This window comes from Myotis daubentonii, chromosome 3 (assembly GCF_963259705.1).
Source record: "Myotis daubentonii chromosome 3, mMyoDau2.1, whole genome shotgun sequence".
Classification (NCBI taxonomy): domain Eukaryota; kingdom Metazoa; phylum Chordata; class Mammalia; order Chiroptera; family Vespertilionidae; genus Myotis; species Myotis daubentonii.
Genome location: NC_081842.1, coordinates 57,241,463 through 57,257,392, shown reverse-complemented (window position 1 = coordinate 57,257,392; position 15,930 = coordinate 57,241,463). Strand labels below are relative to the sequence as shown.

Genomic DNA, 15,930 nt, shown 5'->3' with positions numbered 1-15,930 from the left:
GCCCTATCTCCCATCCTAAATATTTAACAATCTGTCACTTCTTAGAACAAGCAATAGTGTACAAGTGTTTGCTAAGCAAAAGTGAATTTTTTTTCAGAAGTAAATAATAGGAATAAAGAATGAAAGTTACAGGAAGGCTAATGCAATGAGTTTAGATGTGTGTAATAAAGCTGTAAAGAAGCTGTTGGGATGTGAGGGCAATCTGGCTGCAACATCTGTCACCCCATTGATCATCAGGGTTGATTTGGCTGGTCTGGCTGGCTAGGCAGGTGTTCCCCTCCTCCCTCAATGATCCATGTGTCCACGTGTGTCCCTCCTGAAGCTGCACACTTGGTCAAAGAGGACGAACTTCCCCCAGAGGAGAGGACCGGTCTACAGTCAAGGGTGTATGTGTAGCTGCACTCCTCGGCTAGAACTTCCAAACAAGCTCTTAAGAAGATGCTGCATGAATTTACCAGCACCGAGAAAATCAAGTGAAGCCTAGATGACCGTGTCAGGGATTTAATTTAGCCCAACAATAGTTATTAGCTGCCTACTACGAGAGACACTAAGTGTCTCAGGGGTGTCAAAGATGACTAAATCCTGGTCCCTGCCCTTAAGAAGGGTATAAGTGAGATACATGTCTTCTAAAGTCCTTTCAAAAATTCAACTTAAAAGCTCAGCCCTTCAGAACCACAGATCTTACCATCTATATATATATAAAACCCTAATATGCAAACAGACCGAACGGCAGAAAACCGAACAACCAGTTGCTATGACGTGTGCTGACCACCAGGGGCGTGTGTGGAATATGGCAGGCGTCGGCCACAGTGTGATGGTGGAGCAGGTGAGCGGGGGCGTCAGACCAAGGTGGGGTGCCGGTCCGTCATTGGGGCAAGCCTCTGGTGGTTACTGCAAATTCTTTGCTCCTGCATGACACGATCCCCGCCCAGCGCTTGCACCTGCTGCCAGCACCAGCCCCACTTGCACCTACTGCCGGCGCTGGAGCCACTGCTTGTACCCACTGCCGGCGCCTGGCGCTGGCCCCGATTGCTTGGTGCCATCAGTAAGTGTGAGCAGCAGTTGCCTGCCCCGAGTGCCCCTCAGGGCTTCTCCACCACCCCCTGCTCCTGAGGGGTGATTGGGGCAGCAGCCACCACTCACACCCACTGCTGGTGCCGGCCCCAATTGCTCCATGCCATCAGTAGGTGCGAGCGGGGCCGATGTTGTCAGCATGTGGGAGTGGTGGTGGTGGGAGTGGGGCTGCCAGCGGGCAGGGGACTGGGGGGCTGAAGCAGGAGGGGCCGGGGTGGGGAATGGAGGATGGGTCTCTGTGCCCACCGCAGCCTCTTGGCCCACAGTTCCTTTCAATGTGCATGAATTCATGCACTGGGCCCCTAGTTTCTAATAAATCTCTGGGAGGTCCTACTTAAAATAAAATGCTTTAAATAAAATAGTGCCCTGTTCTCTACAAGTGTTATACTAAAACACTGAGGTGTAATATAGTTATAGAGCTCATCTATTTAAGCAATTTTGAGCAAAAGGAAAATGATTGTTAACTGGTAAATCATATCCAATTTATCTAGTAGTATGCTTAAATTCTAAGCCCCTAAACATAATTTTTGAGGAAGAGCCTCTTACCCTGATAATCAAAACTTGTCAATTCTGTCATTTTTGTTCCTTTACCCTGTTTTTCTTCACAGTACTTATATGTTCCTTTTCTTGTGTCCACTGTAATGTCGCTCCTGAGGGCAGAGAATGTCTGTCTTGTTCTTTGTTGTATTCTGAGTCCAGACTAGGAGCTGGTACATATCAGAGCCTTCATTTCATTCACTGACACTAGATACATACTTCGTAAGATGTGATTTGGCTGCATGCCCTTTTTACCTAATAGCCTTGCAATTCTGCTCTACTTTCCATGTAGTTTAAGCAGGCCTTTATCATTTTTTAAAGCACCTGACATAAATACCACCATTCATGAAAAGTAAAAATTGCTGGAAAAGTTGCTAACTCCAAAAGTGGTAGGAATAAGGGAAGAATGTTATTAAGTAATTTCTTTGGTTTCTTTAGCCCTGCCCCTAGGACCTCTACACTTGGTCAAACAGAATCAGATTCGTTCATCTTCAGTGGTATTCACAAATACTGTATCCATTGTGAAATTTCCACTGATCCAAAGACAGCAGCATGGTGACAAGATGCTGGAGGATGTTCCTTTCCATTCTACACTCAGTATCGATCAGGAGATACTGAATTCACCCTGGCAGAGGTTAGGGGATACTCCACTAAAGCTGCTCTGAGATTTGGGATCAGAATGACCCTCCTATGATGAGATAGTTATACTGACTCCTGATGTGAAGATCTAAAGAGGACTACTGAGAATGGGCAATCTTTCTCTCCTTTTTATCCCACTCTCCATTTACTGGTATAGTACTGTTATCAAGACTAAACTTGGAATTTTTTAACTGAGGACTTAATCAAGAACTTGATTTTTCCCTTTAGACGTTGCTCAGGGTGACTCAAGTGATCAAACTGAAAACATCAGAGTCATCTTTGATTTCCCTTTCACTTTCTGGTAAATTATCAAGCCTACTGAAAAAAAAAATTTCAATTTCTCTCTCCTTTTCACTTTTATTGCCACTAATCCTTCTTATTTACCATCACTCTATGCAACTTTAGGAAGACCCAATTTCATTTGGTGATCCTCCATTTAAAAAAAAGTATCACCACCAAAGATACCCTAACCCCAATGACTTCATGTTTAATGGTTATTCTTCAGCCTGAAGCTTAAGACATTCTACAGTTTGACTCCAACTCTTCTAAATGTTACCATTATATAACCTTGACTCTTCCATTTTAGTCAGGTTGATGTACCCACCATCCTCTAAATATACTATTCAACCAACCCCTATGTTTTGTGATACTGACTTTCTACAGGGGTTGACATTGTGAAGATACTCACAAAATTATTAAAATCCTATACATTCTTTACGATCCAAATGAAATTTCTTCCCTTCTAGGTTTCCCCCCTACCATTTTGTAGCTTCCTTCTTTAAACTTCTATGAAACCCACTATCTCTTCCATTTTGTTAGGATCATATTCCACCTTGAAATTTAACTGAACTCTTCATGTTTCTATGCTGTGTATATCAAATAAATAGTCCCTCTTCTTATATCAAACAGTCCCTCGAGGATTTTCCAGTCTCATTTGTTCTTTAATCAAATTATTAACCCCCTAATTAAATGAACTCATAAGCATTTAAAAATTTTCTCACATATAAGGATGTTCATCCTATATTAAGGGCTAAACAGAATGATCTTTTTGTATTATTATGTAATAATCTCAAGCCATTACTTCTGCATATGAATAACAGCTGAATATTTTGGAGTAGACAAATGACACAATTTTCTTCTTTGCTTTATTATTTTGTATTCTGACCTGTACTTCTGAACTCAAAGAACTTATGAGACCTATTACCTCCAAATATACTAACATATTTATTTATGAATACTGGAAGTAAGAAAAATTAAAAGAATTAACAGATAATTCTGTGAAAATAGCCTAGAATTCATCTAATATTTTTAGACTTAAGAAATTTCTATCTATAAAATCTGAATGTATTTCTATCTATAAAATCAGACTATATCTGGGTACTTTAGAAGTTGTAGCACCAACACTTAAAGACCAGCAGGAAGAGTTTCTGGGACAGTTTCTGTAATGCTAAAGCCTATTCAAGCACTAAGCACATGAGACCAGGCAGGTGACCTATATGGAGTATTAGTGATAGCACAATATCCATCTTCCTAAGTGAAAAAATGTGCTGCTTACATGGAGGGAAGAAATACTGAGTAGTTAGGGGTGTTAGTATAGAGAAGCAGAGTTCATATCAGCTCAAGTACTGAAGATAATTGGTCCAGAAAGGCAGAGTTATAACCAGTGCAAGATTCACAAACTCCATCATGTTCAAATATAATAAGGACAAGAAACAAATACTTATTTATTAAAAAAACATAGTTTGCCAAAACTGAAACTTATCTGTTAGCATTGATCAGTCTGACATTATTTTTTACAGATCTTAAACATGCAATCAGGATAAAAAGAAAAGTGCCAAAGTTTTAAGAAATGATATGCTCACTTAGGATGTAACCAATATTTTATTGGACCACCTAATGTTTTTTAAGAAGTGGAATACTTTGTCTTAAATGTTTATATAGCTCACCAAAAACACCAGCCTGTAGCAAAGAGCATCACATACAAAAAACACAATGCCATAAAAAAAAAGGACTCCTGAAAGAGAAACTCTAGTGTGAATACAGTAAATTGTACCCAGAGATTCCCTTCCAATTATCCTTTAGAGAATCCTTCCAACCCAAGCCCAGCAGGTTAATAAAAGAACTCTAATTGCTAAGTGCTAAAATAAAATATTATTTATACTATTTCTCTAGTTATCTACAACTCCCTTTCTTCTCTTAGCAATTGCCAATTTAAGATGACTTTTTATAAGCTCTACAGTATCAATATATTCCAATAATAAACTTATTATTCAATTTATTTTCCCCACATAATTAGTATAAAACATCATTTCTCTATAAAGAAATTTAAAATATACAGTCAATGTAACCAAGTTACATTGATACTCAATCTGTTTTCTTCCGAGTTCATTTCTCTAGAAGACCAAACCTTAAGGACTCCTGGAGTCGAGCAATGTTGGCATCCAGGGCTGCAAGGCCATTTCGGAAGTCTTGTTCATCACGAGAAGTGAATGTTGAGAAAGAAGAGAAGCTCCAGTCAGACGTCAAGTCAGAATTTAAAAAGCTACCGTCGGAGACCTCACTGCCTTTCACTTGAACATGGCACGCAGCCCGATCCTGTGGCTCCTCAATGGCAGCAGGGATCTTGCCGATGGCTTCCTTTATTTTCTTGAGGAGCTGCTTGTCCTCCATCTCAGCTGTTCCGGAAAGTTTCTCAGGTGCATCTTCTGCTTCCTTTTTGGCAGAACAAACTCCAGGTGCACATGATTTATTTTCTTTTTCTGAGACAGGCCCACCTTTGCTGAGCAGCTGTTGTGGAGCTACACTGATCTGAGGCTGGGGGGATACTCTCGTAGACAGTGGTGATTTCCTTTTAGAAGGACTCCTAGCAAAGGGAATATAAATGGTATCATCCAGATTACACTCACCTTCTGTTAGAGTTGGAATTTCGCTCTCCTCATCAGAATCCGGTTTTGAAAGGGTAGAAATAATTCCAGGGGCTGATACTTCCTCCATTTTCCTGGTGTTACTGTGTTGAGGGCTTTTGGAAGGCAGAACATTTTCATAGGGCCTATCTGGCACTATGTTTTCCTCATTGTTAATTGCAGAAAGTGGCTCTGAATGTGTAAAAGTGCGATGTGTTTGTAACTTATTTAAGTAGCTCATTATGGAAGTTTGAGCAGGGATTGGGTCATGTTGAGGTTGTTTTTCATAAATGTTCAGAAGTGACTTGGTAAGATTATTCCCAGGCTTGGAGCGAGCAGTGTCCATACTGAGATCTGAGAGAAGCTTTGCCATACTGCTCTGTAAAGTTCTGTTAAGAAGAATTTAGTAGACTAATTATTGTTTTACCCATTTCTTACATTATATATCATGTTTAAAAGGAAGAATTTGAGGCAAGTGGCCTGGTTCTTAATAGGGAGAAAAGCAAAAATAAATAAATAAATAAAAGCACAAATTCATAGAATATGCTCCTTTCCAAAGAGTTAATTAAAATAACAAATGATAAAAGATCCTGGTGTGCATCAAATCTAATATTATTATGTCTAAAATTAAGATGACATTTTTTTCTATTAAGGTATGGAGATGCTTTATTCTTGAGAAACATTGCAAAATGGTAACTATACTACTTCTTTGGTAGTTGATTCTATTAGTAATTAAGTTATTTCTCTCCATTTCAAATATATATATTTAAAGGACACTGGAGCAATACTGGTAAAAAAGGATGATTAGAAAATTATCCAGCATAAATTGGTATAAACAACAGCTAAGTACCAGGAAAAGTGTGACTTAAGGAAAACCACACAGGGTTTGCAGTCAGACAGAAATGGAATCATATACTAGTGCTACCACTAGCTGTGATCTTGGGCAAGGCACTCAACCTTTCTGAAGCTCAAGTTCCTCAATTGCAAAATAAAGATGCCTACTACAGAATTACAATGAACATTAAATAAGATAAAATAATATAAGGATAAAGTGTTTAGCACAGTTTCGGGCTAAATATGTGTCCATTTATGGCAAGTTTTATTAGTGGTCTTATTAAAGCCATTTTGTACTAAGCCTCAGTCTATTTGAATTCACTCACATTTGTCATTTTGTACTAAGCCTCAGTCTATTTGAATTCACTCACATTTGTCCATATTGACAAGAAACACACCAATTTTAAAAAGATACAAAGGATATAAATAGGTAATTTTAAAAGCTTGCAATCAGCCAATAAGCATGTTTTAAGAGTACAACTTTTAATCAAAGAAATTAAAATTTTCTAAATGTGCATCTTTTGGATTACCAAATTAACATAGTAAAATAAAAACACCATTGTTAGAGAAGCCTGGAGCAGCAGGTACTACAAGTGTATACTGGTTTAATTCTTCTGGAGAACATACTGGCAATACATCAGAAGATTTGTATATCCCACACTTTTGACCCACCAATTTGCACTTTTAGGAATTTGTCCTACTGATATAACTATATACAAGAGGCTGCACCCAAAGATGTGTTTATAAAGATATTATTTATAATTTAAAAAAACCAGATAGATTAAACATCTTTACGTTCAAATACAGTGGACTGTTTTGGTTAATTAGGGTATAACTGCATCACAACATTTACAGTAATATTGCAAAGAATGAATATTGATGGGGAAATATTCATTATATGAGGTTAAATTAAAAAGAGCAGGCCATAAGTAATATGCATATAGTACTATTTTTGTAAACAGTCACACACATCTAAATAAAATACTAAAAGGAAATCTCTATATTAAACAGCAGTGATTATATCTCTGGATACAGAATGAATGATTTTTTTTTCCTACAAAAAAAATATTTCTCCAACTTGGCTTACACTGTCAGGCTCTATTTTGAGTTCTGATTGCTTTTCAAATGGCAATGGCTCCTGCCATTTTTTCTCACATAACTTCCAAGAAACTAATGAGCTATTATTAAAAGAAAAAAAAATACTATAGGAACATATCTTTAAAGGAATGCTAAAATGAATAATGACGCCTCTAATTAATTCAAACAGAACTACATACTGAAATTTCTATTTATTTTTGGAAAAGGAATACATCATTATGATGAGGTTTCTTTCCAGACTTAAATAAAAATGTTATCTTTGCTGTGGACAAAATAGTGATCAAAAAAGGAAGGAAGAGACAATGACATTAGTAACAGCTCAGTCTATGGAAATTAATGTCAACCATTAAGCTTCTGATGTATAAACAAAATGTGACTCATCACTGTCTCTGAAATTAAAAGAAAAATCTCCACAATTAAAGAAATTGAAATTTTTTATTTTTAATTTTTATTTTTTTAAAATATATTTTATTGAGTTTTTACAGAGAGGAAGGGAGGGGGACAGAGAGTTAGAAACATCGATGAGCGAGAAACATCGACCAGCTGCCTCCTGCACGCCCCACACTGGGGATATGCCTGCAGCCAACGTACATGCCCTTGACCGGAATCGAACCTGGGACCCTTCAGTCCGCAAGCCGACGCTATATCCACTGAGCCAAACTGGTTTTGGCTGAAATTTTTTTAAAAATATATTTCTTTATTGATTTAAGAGAGAGGGAGGAAGAGATAGAAACATCAATGATGAGAGAGAATCATTGATTGGCTGCTTTCCGCACGCCCCCTACTGGGGATCAAGCCTGCAACCTGGGCATGTGCCCTTGGCCAGAATCGAACCCGGTACCTTTCAGTCCGCAGGCCGACGCTCTATCCACTGAGCCAAACCGGCCAGGGCAAAGAAATTGAAATTTTAATGCACCTAAAATAGGTACAAAGAAAAAATATTTGTGTTTGTATTACATGGGATACAACTAAACCAGTGATATTTAATGGTTAGAAAAATGGCACAGTCCTAGCCAGTTTGGCTCAGTGGATAGAACATCAGCCTACAGATTGAAAGGTCCCAGGTTTGATTCTCAAGGGCACATACCTTGGTTGCACACTAGATCCCCAGCCCTGGTTGGGGCACCTGTGGGAGGCAACCAATTAATGTGTTTCTCTCACATCCATGTTTCTCTCTCTCTGTCTCTCCCCCCCCCCCCTTCCATTCTCTCTAAGAATCAATGAAAAAATATCCTTGGGTGAGGATTAATAAAAAAACAAAAACCACTGGCACATTTCATAAGACATGCAAGGTTCTTTCTTAGCTAGTTATAAAAATACTAGTGACCCAGTGCACGGATTCATGCACATTGAAAGGAAATTAATTAGAAGGTGGCCGGCGGGGTGGGACAGAGCAAGATGGGCCGGACATGCCTTGGAGCCAACCTCTCGCGGTCCCTCCCCAGCAGGCTGCACCTGGGGTGGCACCGTGGCTCAAAAGGCATTTTCGGAGTAAGCTGGGTCCCTCTGGCAGGTGGGGTCCCTTGGCCTGGCCTGCAGGGATTGGCCGAAACTGGCTCTCTGATATCCCTGAGGGGTCCCAGAGTGTGAGAGGGCACTTTGCAAAGTTGCTGTCATACAGGGTGTGGAATGCAAACACAAGTGTGCAGTAAACCAGATTTGGGGCCAACAGTGCCCCAGCAACAACATAACCCACAGGCGAAGGTGGAATCATGCGGCCCTGTGAGGAATTGGGCTCCCTCCTCTCTGGTTGTGTCTGCCCCCTGGTAGTCAGTGTGCATCATAGCAACCAGTAGGATGGAGGGAGGGACACTTAGCATATTAGCCTTTTATATATATAGGTACTTCTTTAAATAACTATCAGTACATGTAAGAGTGCTCTTAGAGGATGGCGGCATAGGTAAACACCAGAGTTTGCTGCCTCGAACAACCACTTCAAAAATACAACTAAAAGACGAAACGGACATCATCCAGAACCACAGGAAGGCTGGCTGAGTGGAAATTCTACAACTAGAAGGAAAGAGAAAAGCATACTGAGACTCAGAGGAGGTGCAGTACGGAAGTAAAATACTAAGGTGCGGAGGTGCATGTGGAGCGGGCTGGCGGCTGAGGGCGCAGTTGTCGTTTTCAATCGGGAGGGAGTCTCAGGCTCTGAGCTCCAGTTCCGGGCGAGTCTCTAGGGACCCAGACTCATACGGGAGAAGTGGGACTGTCTGGCATCGGTCGGAACTCGAGGGCAGCTTTCTCTCTGAGGGACTTGCAGCGATTACCGGGACACTGAGAAGCAGAGCCTCTGAGGGCAGGACTGAGAGCAGCCATAACGGCTAGCCCCGCCCTGTTGATCCCATGGGACCCACCCTGCCCAAGCCCTGCAGGGAGGCTTTTGCTGGATAGCCTCAGGCAAAGGCTAGATTAGCACCTCCCTAGAGATCCAGGAGCCAGGAAACCCAGAGGTCAGAGTGGGACCATCCAGTTTGCAGCTCTGTGGAACCATAAAGGACACACTCAGGGGGCAGACTCAGTGAGCACCAAAGCCCCATTGAAGCAAGTCTTGGCCCAGAGGGGTGTCTCCAGCACAGAAGTTCTCCCACTGCAGACACAGCTGATTCTCACAGCCAATTGGCCTGGAGGTCAATTCCTCCCAGTGATAACTACAACAATCAAGGCTTAATTACAACAAGGCTGTGCACAAAGACCACAAGGGGGTGCACCAAGAGTGTCCCCCTCAGGTAATTGGGAAGGCTGAACCACTGGGCCCTAGAGGACACTGAGCACCGAAAACCACTTTATCAACACCGGGAAGCATAAAAAATGTGGAGACAAAGAAAAAGGACACAAATGACAGAAATGGAGGAAAGCAAACTAATGGATATAGAGTTCAAAACCACATTTTTAAGGTTTTTCAAGAATTTTCTAGAAACTGCTGATAAACTTAATGAGATCTACAAGAAATCTAATGAGACCCTCGATGTTGTGATAAAGGACCAACTAGAAATTAAGCATACACTGACTGCAATAAAGAATATTATACAGACTCCCAACAGCAGACTAGAGGATTGCAAAAATCAAATCAAAGATTTGAAATACGAAGAAGTAAAAAACACCCAACCAGAAAAGCAAAATGAAAAAAGAATCCAAAAATACGAAGATAGTGTATGGAGCCTCTGGGACAGCTTCAAACGTACCAACATCCGAATTATAGGGGTGCCAGAAGATGAGAGAGACCAAGATATTGAAAACCTATTTGAAGAAATAATGACAGAAAACGTCCCCTACCTGGTGAAAGAAATAGACTTACAAGTCCAGGAAGCGCAGAGAACCCCAAACAAAAGGAATCCAAAGAGGACCACACCAAGACACATCATCATTAAAATGCCAAGAGCAAAAGACAAAGAGAGAATCTTAAAAGCAGCAAGAGAAAGAAACTCAGTTACCTACAAGGGAGTACCCATATGACTGTCAGCTGATTTCTCAACAGAAACTTTGCAGGCCAGAAGGGAGTGGCAAGAAATATTCAAAGTGATGAATACCAAGAACCTACAACCAAGATTACTTTATCCAGCAAAGCTATCATTCAGAACTGAAGGTCAGATAAAGAGCTTCACAGATAAGAAAAAGCTAAAGGAGTTCATCACCACCAAACCAGTATTCTATGAAATGCTGAAAGGTATCCTTTAAGAAGAGGAAGAAGAAGAAAAAGGTAAAGATAAAAATTATGAACAACAAATACACATCTATCAACAAGTGAATCTGAAAATCAAGTGAATAATCTGATGAACAGAATGAACTGGTGATTATAATAGAATCAGGGGCATAGAAAGGGAGTGGACTGGCTATTCTTGGGGGGAAAAGGGGTGAGGGGTATGCGGGAAGAGACTGGACAAAAATCGTGCATCTATGGATGAGGACAGTGGATGGGGAGTGAGGGAGGAGGGTGGGGTGGGAACTGGATGGAGGGGAGTTATGGGGGGGGGAAGAGGAACAAATGTAATAATCTGAACAATAAAGATTTAATTAATAAAAAAGAATATAATCTAACAAAAAAAAAGAGTGCTCTTAGAAGTTATTAGAAGATTTACTAGTTACTGAAAATATATTAATATTCCCCAACATTTTATTGGTTTTGTATCTGTTGTAGAAAAATCTAAAACTTGATAAAAATGGCCCAGCCATCCTGGCTTAGTGGTTGAGTGTTGACCTATGAAGCAGGTGGTCATGGGTTCAATACCGGATCAGGGCACATACCCAGTTGAGAGCTTGGTCCCCAGTGGGGAGCATGCAGGAGGCAGCCGAACAATGATTCTCTGTCATCATTGATGTTTCTATCTCCTATCCCTCTCCCTTCTCTCTGAAATCAGTAAAAATATATTTTAAAAAAATGATAAAAATGTATTTCAAAACCTTTAATGTATTAAAGGTTGGAGAAAGAAGAGAGAGATGGTTTAGGGGGATTTTGGGTAGAACTTATATGTGTATCTTCTAGTTCCATTATCCCTCCCTAATAGGCTAAGAAAGGCATTCAGAAATTTTGTGAAATATCTTTTCTGAGAGATTCTTAAAAACACACATAAAAAGACATCTATCTGACTGAAGTATATTATTGCAGAGACAAGGAACAAGGTAGATGAATGAGAAGATTTACAATGAATATTAAAAAAGATAAAATGATAAAATATAAGCATAATGTGTAGAAAAATCTGTACTGCTAGATGTTGTTAGTTTGCTTTTTATTGTTGAAGTACAAAGTAGTCACAGGAGCCTAGTATAGTACTGGAGATGTTCCTAACTAATTGAATTGCATAGGGTGTCACCGAACATATTATAAACTAGAGGCCCGGCACACAAAATTCTTGTGCAGGTACGGTCCCTAGGCCTGGTCTGCAATCAGGGCCATCTTCCCCAACTGCCCGCAACCAGCCCTGGACCCCACCACCACCCATCCCCAGTTCCCTGATCACCATGGGGTGATTGGTGCCTGACGGCCGGGGGAAGGGACCGAGAGGTGAGCCGTTCCCGCCCACTCGCCAGCCCCGCACCCACTGTGAATGGCCATCAGGTGATCAGAGCCTGCCAGCTGGGGAAAGGGACCAAGAGATGGTCAGTGTGCCTCACAGTGACTGGTTCAGCGGCCGTTCTGGTCATTCTGCAGTTAGGGTCAATTTACATATTACTCTTTTATTATATAGGATAACCAACATGGGTGAATTTAGACACAAGTAAGCTCAAAGACAGACTTTTAAATTTTGTTTTGCTTTTTAATTTAAAGGACAAAATACATTGCCATCAATGGGTAATACATACTTGCATTTTGAAGGTGTTACTCAATCTTCAGAAAATGTACAAGTAGTACTAACATTTATAAGACATATGGTAAGCCAGCCCACAAAGATTCTATAATCATTTAAAGTTAATCTAATATATAAGCAGGATCCATGCCCGCATAAAAATAAAAGGTCCTTGAAAACAATGGGGAAAAATGGCAGGAAAATTTTTGAGTCTTAAGGAAAGGAGAACAAAACAACTGTGTATTTAATAGTTTAGACAGCCTTTCCTAAGAGCAGATAATACACAGTATAAGAATTAATAAGCTTTCTCAGTTCCTATGCTTCTGTGTTAGGGTAAATGTTAAGAGAAGACTCCATTTGCAAGCGAATCCTTTTTCATTCCTAATGAACACCAGAAAAGGCAGACGGTGTTATTTTAAAAAAATACACAGGTACAAAGGTAGAAAAATCTCTCAATAATGAGTAATTTTCTGTTAGAGAGAAGCTGTTCTTTTCAAAGTAGTAAGCAAGGCTGAAGAGGAAATCCAAAATCTTGGCTAAGGTCCAAACTGAGGCACCAACTAACTGTGAAAGTCAGGTAAGTCCCTTCATTCCTTTGGGCTTCCATTTATGCTAATTTCTGGAATAATTATACTATCACTTACTCCATGCATGTTAAATAGTTTTTAGTCCTGTTTATCCTTTAAAAAGGTTATCTCCTTATAAAGCACTGGAATAAACATTTTGCTTGATGATATGGATGTTTAGCAACTAAAGTGATTAAAGGTTTTTGTGAGCTTTTCACACATATATATTTGGAACATAATAACAATTAATGTTTGTTGAATAAATGAATAAGCAAATGAATCCATCCATCCATCCATCTCCCAGATTAAAAAAGGCTATGGTTTACTTAGACTACATTAGGCAAGGAATTGTTATAAGGAATAAACTATTTTATCTAATGCCATGACATATGCAAGAGTGAAAGAAAACATGGCAGTTTAATTTGCCCTGGCTAGGTGATTCAGTTGGTTGGAGTTTCGTCCCCTGCACCAAAAGGTTACAGGATTGATTCCGGATCAGGGCACATGCCCAAGTTGCAGGTTCAATCCCTGGTTGGGGCATATAAAGGCATATCAATAAAGGCATATCCTTGAGTGAGGATTATTAAAAATAAAAAGAGCCCTAGCTGGTTTGGCTCAGTGGATAGAGCATCAGCCTGCAGACGGAAGGGTCCCGAGTTCAATTCTGGTCAAGGGCACGTGACCGAGTTGCAGGCTCAATTCCCAGTAGGGGGCATGAAGGAGGCAGCTGATCAATGATTCTCTCTCATCATTGATGTTTCTATCTCTCCCTCTCCCTTCTTCTCTGAAATCAATAAAATACACACACACACACACACACACACACACACACACACACACACACACACACTGAGTGGCCAGATTATTATGACCAAATTATTTTTAGGCATTTATAGGCAAATTAGCTATAATTTCACGCTGAAGTTGCTAGAGGGCCAGACCATTATAAATAGGGAAGCAGGTTGTTTACCACGACAGTATAAGTGATTTTTTCCTGAAAATATGGGAAAACAACACGATTTAACAGCCTTTGAACATGGCATATATTTGAACGTGAGTGGCCAGATTATGACCACCTGACGTTCGTAGGCAAATTAGCCGTACACCGCATCATATGGGATATGGAAGCCGAAGGCCTGTTCGAACACCTTTGCTGTCTGAAGTTACCAAGATAAAACGTCTCCAATTCGCACAGGAACACAAGGATTGGACAGTTGAGCAATGGAAAAAAGTCATGTGGTCCGATGAATCACGTTTCCAGTTGCATCATGAAGATGGCGGAAACAGCATGAAAGCATGCACCCCACATGCATGAGTACAACCCTTCAAGCTGGTGGGGGCAGTGTTATGGTTTGGGGCATGTTTTCCTGGCATGATTTGGGCCCTTTAATCCGTGTGGAACAACGTCTGAGTAGCACAACATACCTGAGTATCATTGCTGATCAAGTTCATCCTATCATGTTGATGGCGTATCCCAATGGAGATGGCTTCTTCCAACAAGACAATGAGCCATGCCACGGTGCTCGTATTGTGCAGGAGTGGTTTCAAGAACATGAGGGAGACTTTACCTTGCTTAGGTGGCCCCCACAATTACCAGATCTCAATCCAATTGAGCATTTGTGGGATGAAGTTAAAAGAGCAATCAGGCAGCTGGTTCCACAACCATCAAATCTCACAGAACTGGACAGTGCTATTCATCAGGCATGGTGTCAGATTCCTCACATCACCTTTCAACATCTCGTGGAGTCAATGCTAAGAAGAATCGCCTCAGTATTGAAGGCAAAAAAGGTGGCCCAACGAAGTACTGATGGGGTGGTCATAATAATCTGGCCACTCACATTCAAATATATCCCACGTTCAAAGACTGTCAAATTGCATTGTTTACCTATATGTTCAGAAAAAAATCACTTCTACTGTTGTGGTAAACAACCTGCTCTCCTATTTATAATGGTCTGGCCGTCTAGCAACTTCAGCGCAAAATTATAGCTAATTTTCCTACAAACGTCAGGTGGTCATAATAATCGGGCCACTCTGTATATATAAAAAGAAAACATGGCTAGGTATCAAGAAATGTGAGTTCTAGTCCCAGCTCTGTCATTAAATTTCTATTGATACTTAACTTGCACGGTTCCAGTTCCCCCATCTATGAAAATGCAGATATTAAAATCTTTCTTCCAGAGTTGAGGACAAATAAAACAATATGGGAGAGAGAGAACTTAAAAAGAAATCAAAGTACTTTATAAATAAAAGATAATAGCTTCTGATTTCATGCGCATAAAGGAGCTGGATTTTGTGGTATAAAGAAAAAATTGTGAGGCCCTGGCTGGGTAGCTCAGTTGCTTGGAGCATCATCCCAATATGTCAAGGTTGTGGGTTCGATCCCCAGTGAGGACACATACAAGAATCAACCAACAAATGCATAAATAAGTGAAACAACAAATCCATGTTTTTCTCTCTCTCTATTTCTCCCCCTTTCCTCTCTCTCTAAAATCAATCAGTAAATAAAAATTTTAAAGAAATTGTGAGAAGAAAAGAAAACTCTCAGGGAACCAGATCTTCTGCTTGGGGCTGAGGATCAAGCACCTTAGAGTGGCAGAGATGCTCCCAGTGACACCTAAGCAACCACTCATCGACCTTGACCATGCCTGCTTGCTGTTCTGTCTTCTAAAAGTATACAACTTAGTGGTTTTTAGTATTTTATAGAGTTGTACAATCATCACCTCTTTTGAATTTCAGAACATTTTTATCACCTTAAAAAGGAATTCTATACCCACCAGCAGTCACTCTCTATTTTCCCCCTCTTTCCTCAGGCCTGGGAAACCATTAGCCTACTATTTCCATTAGTTTGTCTATTCTACATCTTTCATGTAAATGGAATCATAGGATATGATGCCTTTTGTGACTGGCTTCTTTTTACCATAAAAACTTCATTACAACAGAGTTTTCACCCAAAAAGTATCCTCCGAAGAGATGTTATTTCTTTAGAAACCTTAT

General features: G+C 40.2%; 1 protein-coding gene across 3 annotated transcripts in view; it reads right to left on the bottom strand.

Annotated features, from left to right (window-relative positions):
• Positions 1-3,950: 3,950 nt before the first annotated feature.
• Positions 3,951-15,930, bottom strand: part of CCDC14 (coiled-coil domain containing 14) — a 59,719-nt gene continuing 47,739 nt past the window's right edge. For 2 of the 3 annotated variants that reach the window (XM_059687638.1, XM_059687640.1), the window contains exon 13: positions 3,951-5,542. In XM_059687638.1, the coding sequence (XP_059543621.1) occupies positions 4,636-5,542 (907 nt within the window). In that variant the 3' untranslated portion in view covers positions 3,951-4,635. The remainder of the gene's footprint in view (positions 5,543-15,930) is intronic. The other variant, XM_059687639.1, reaches the window with a different exon arrangement.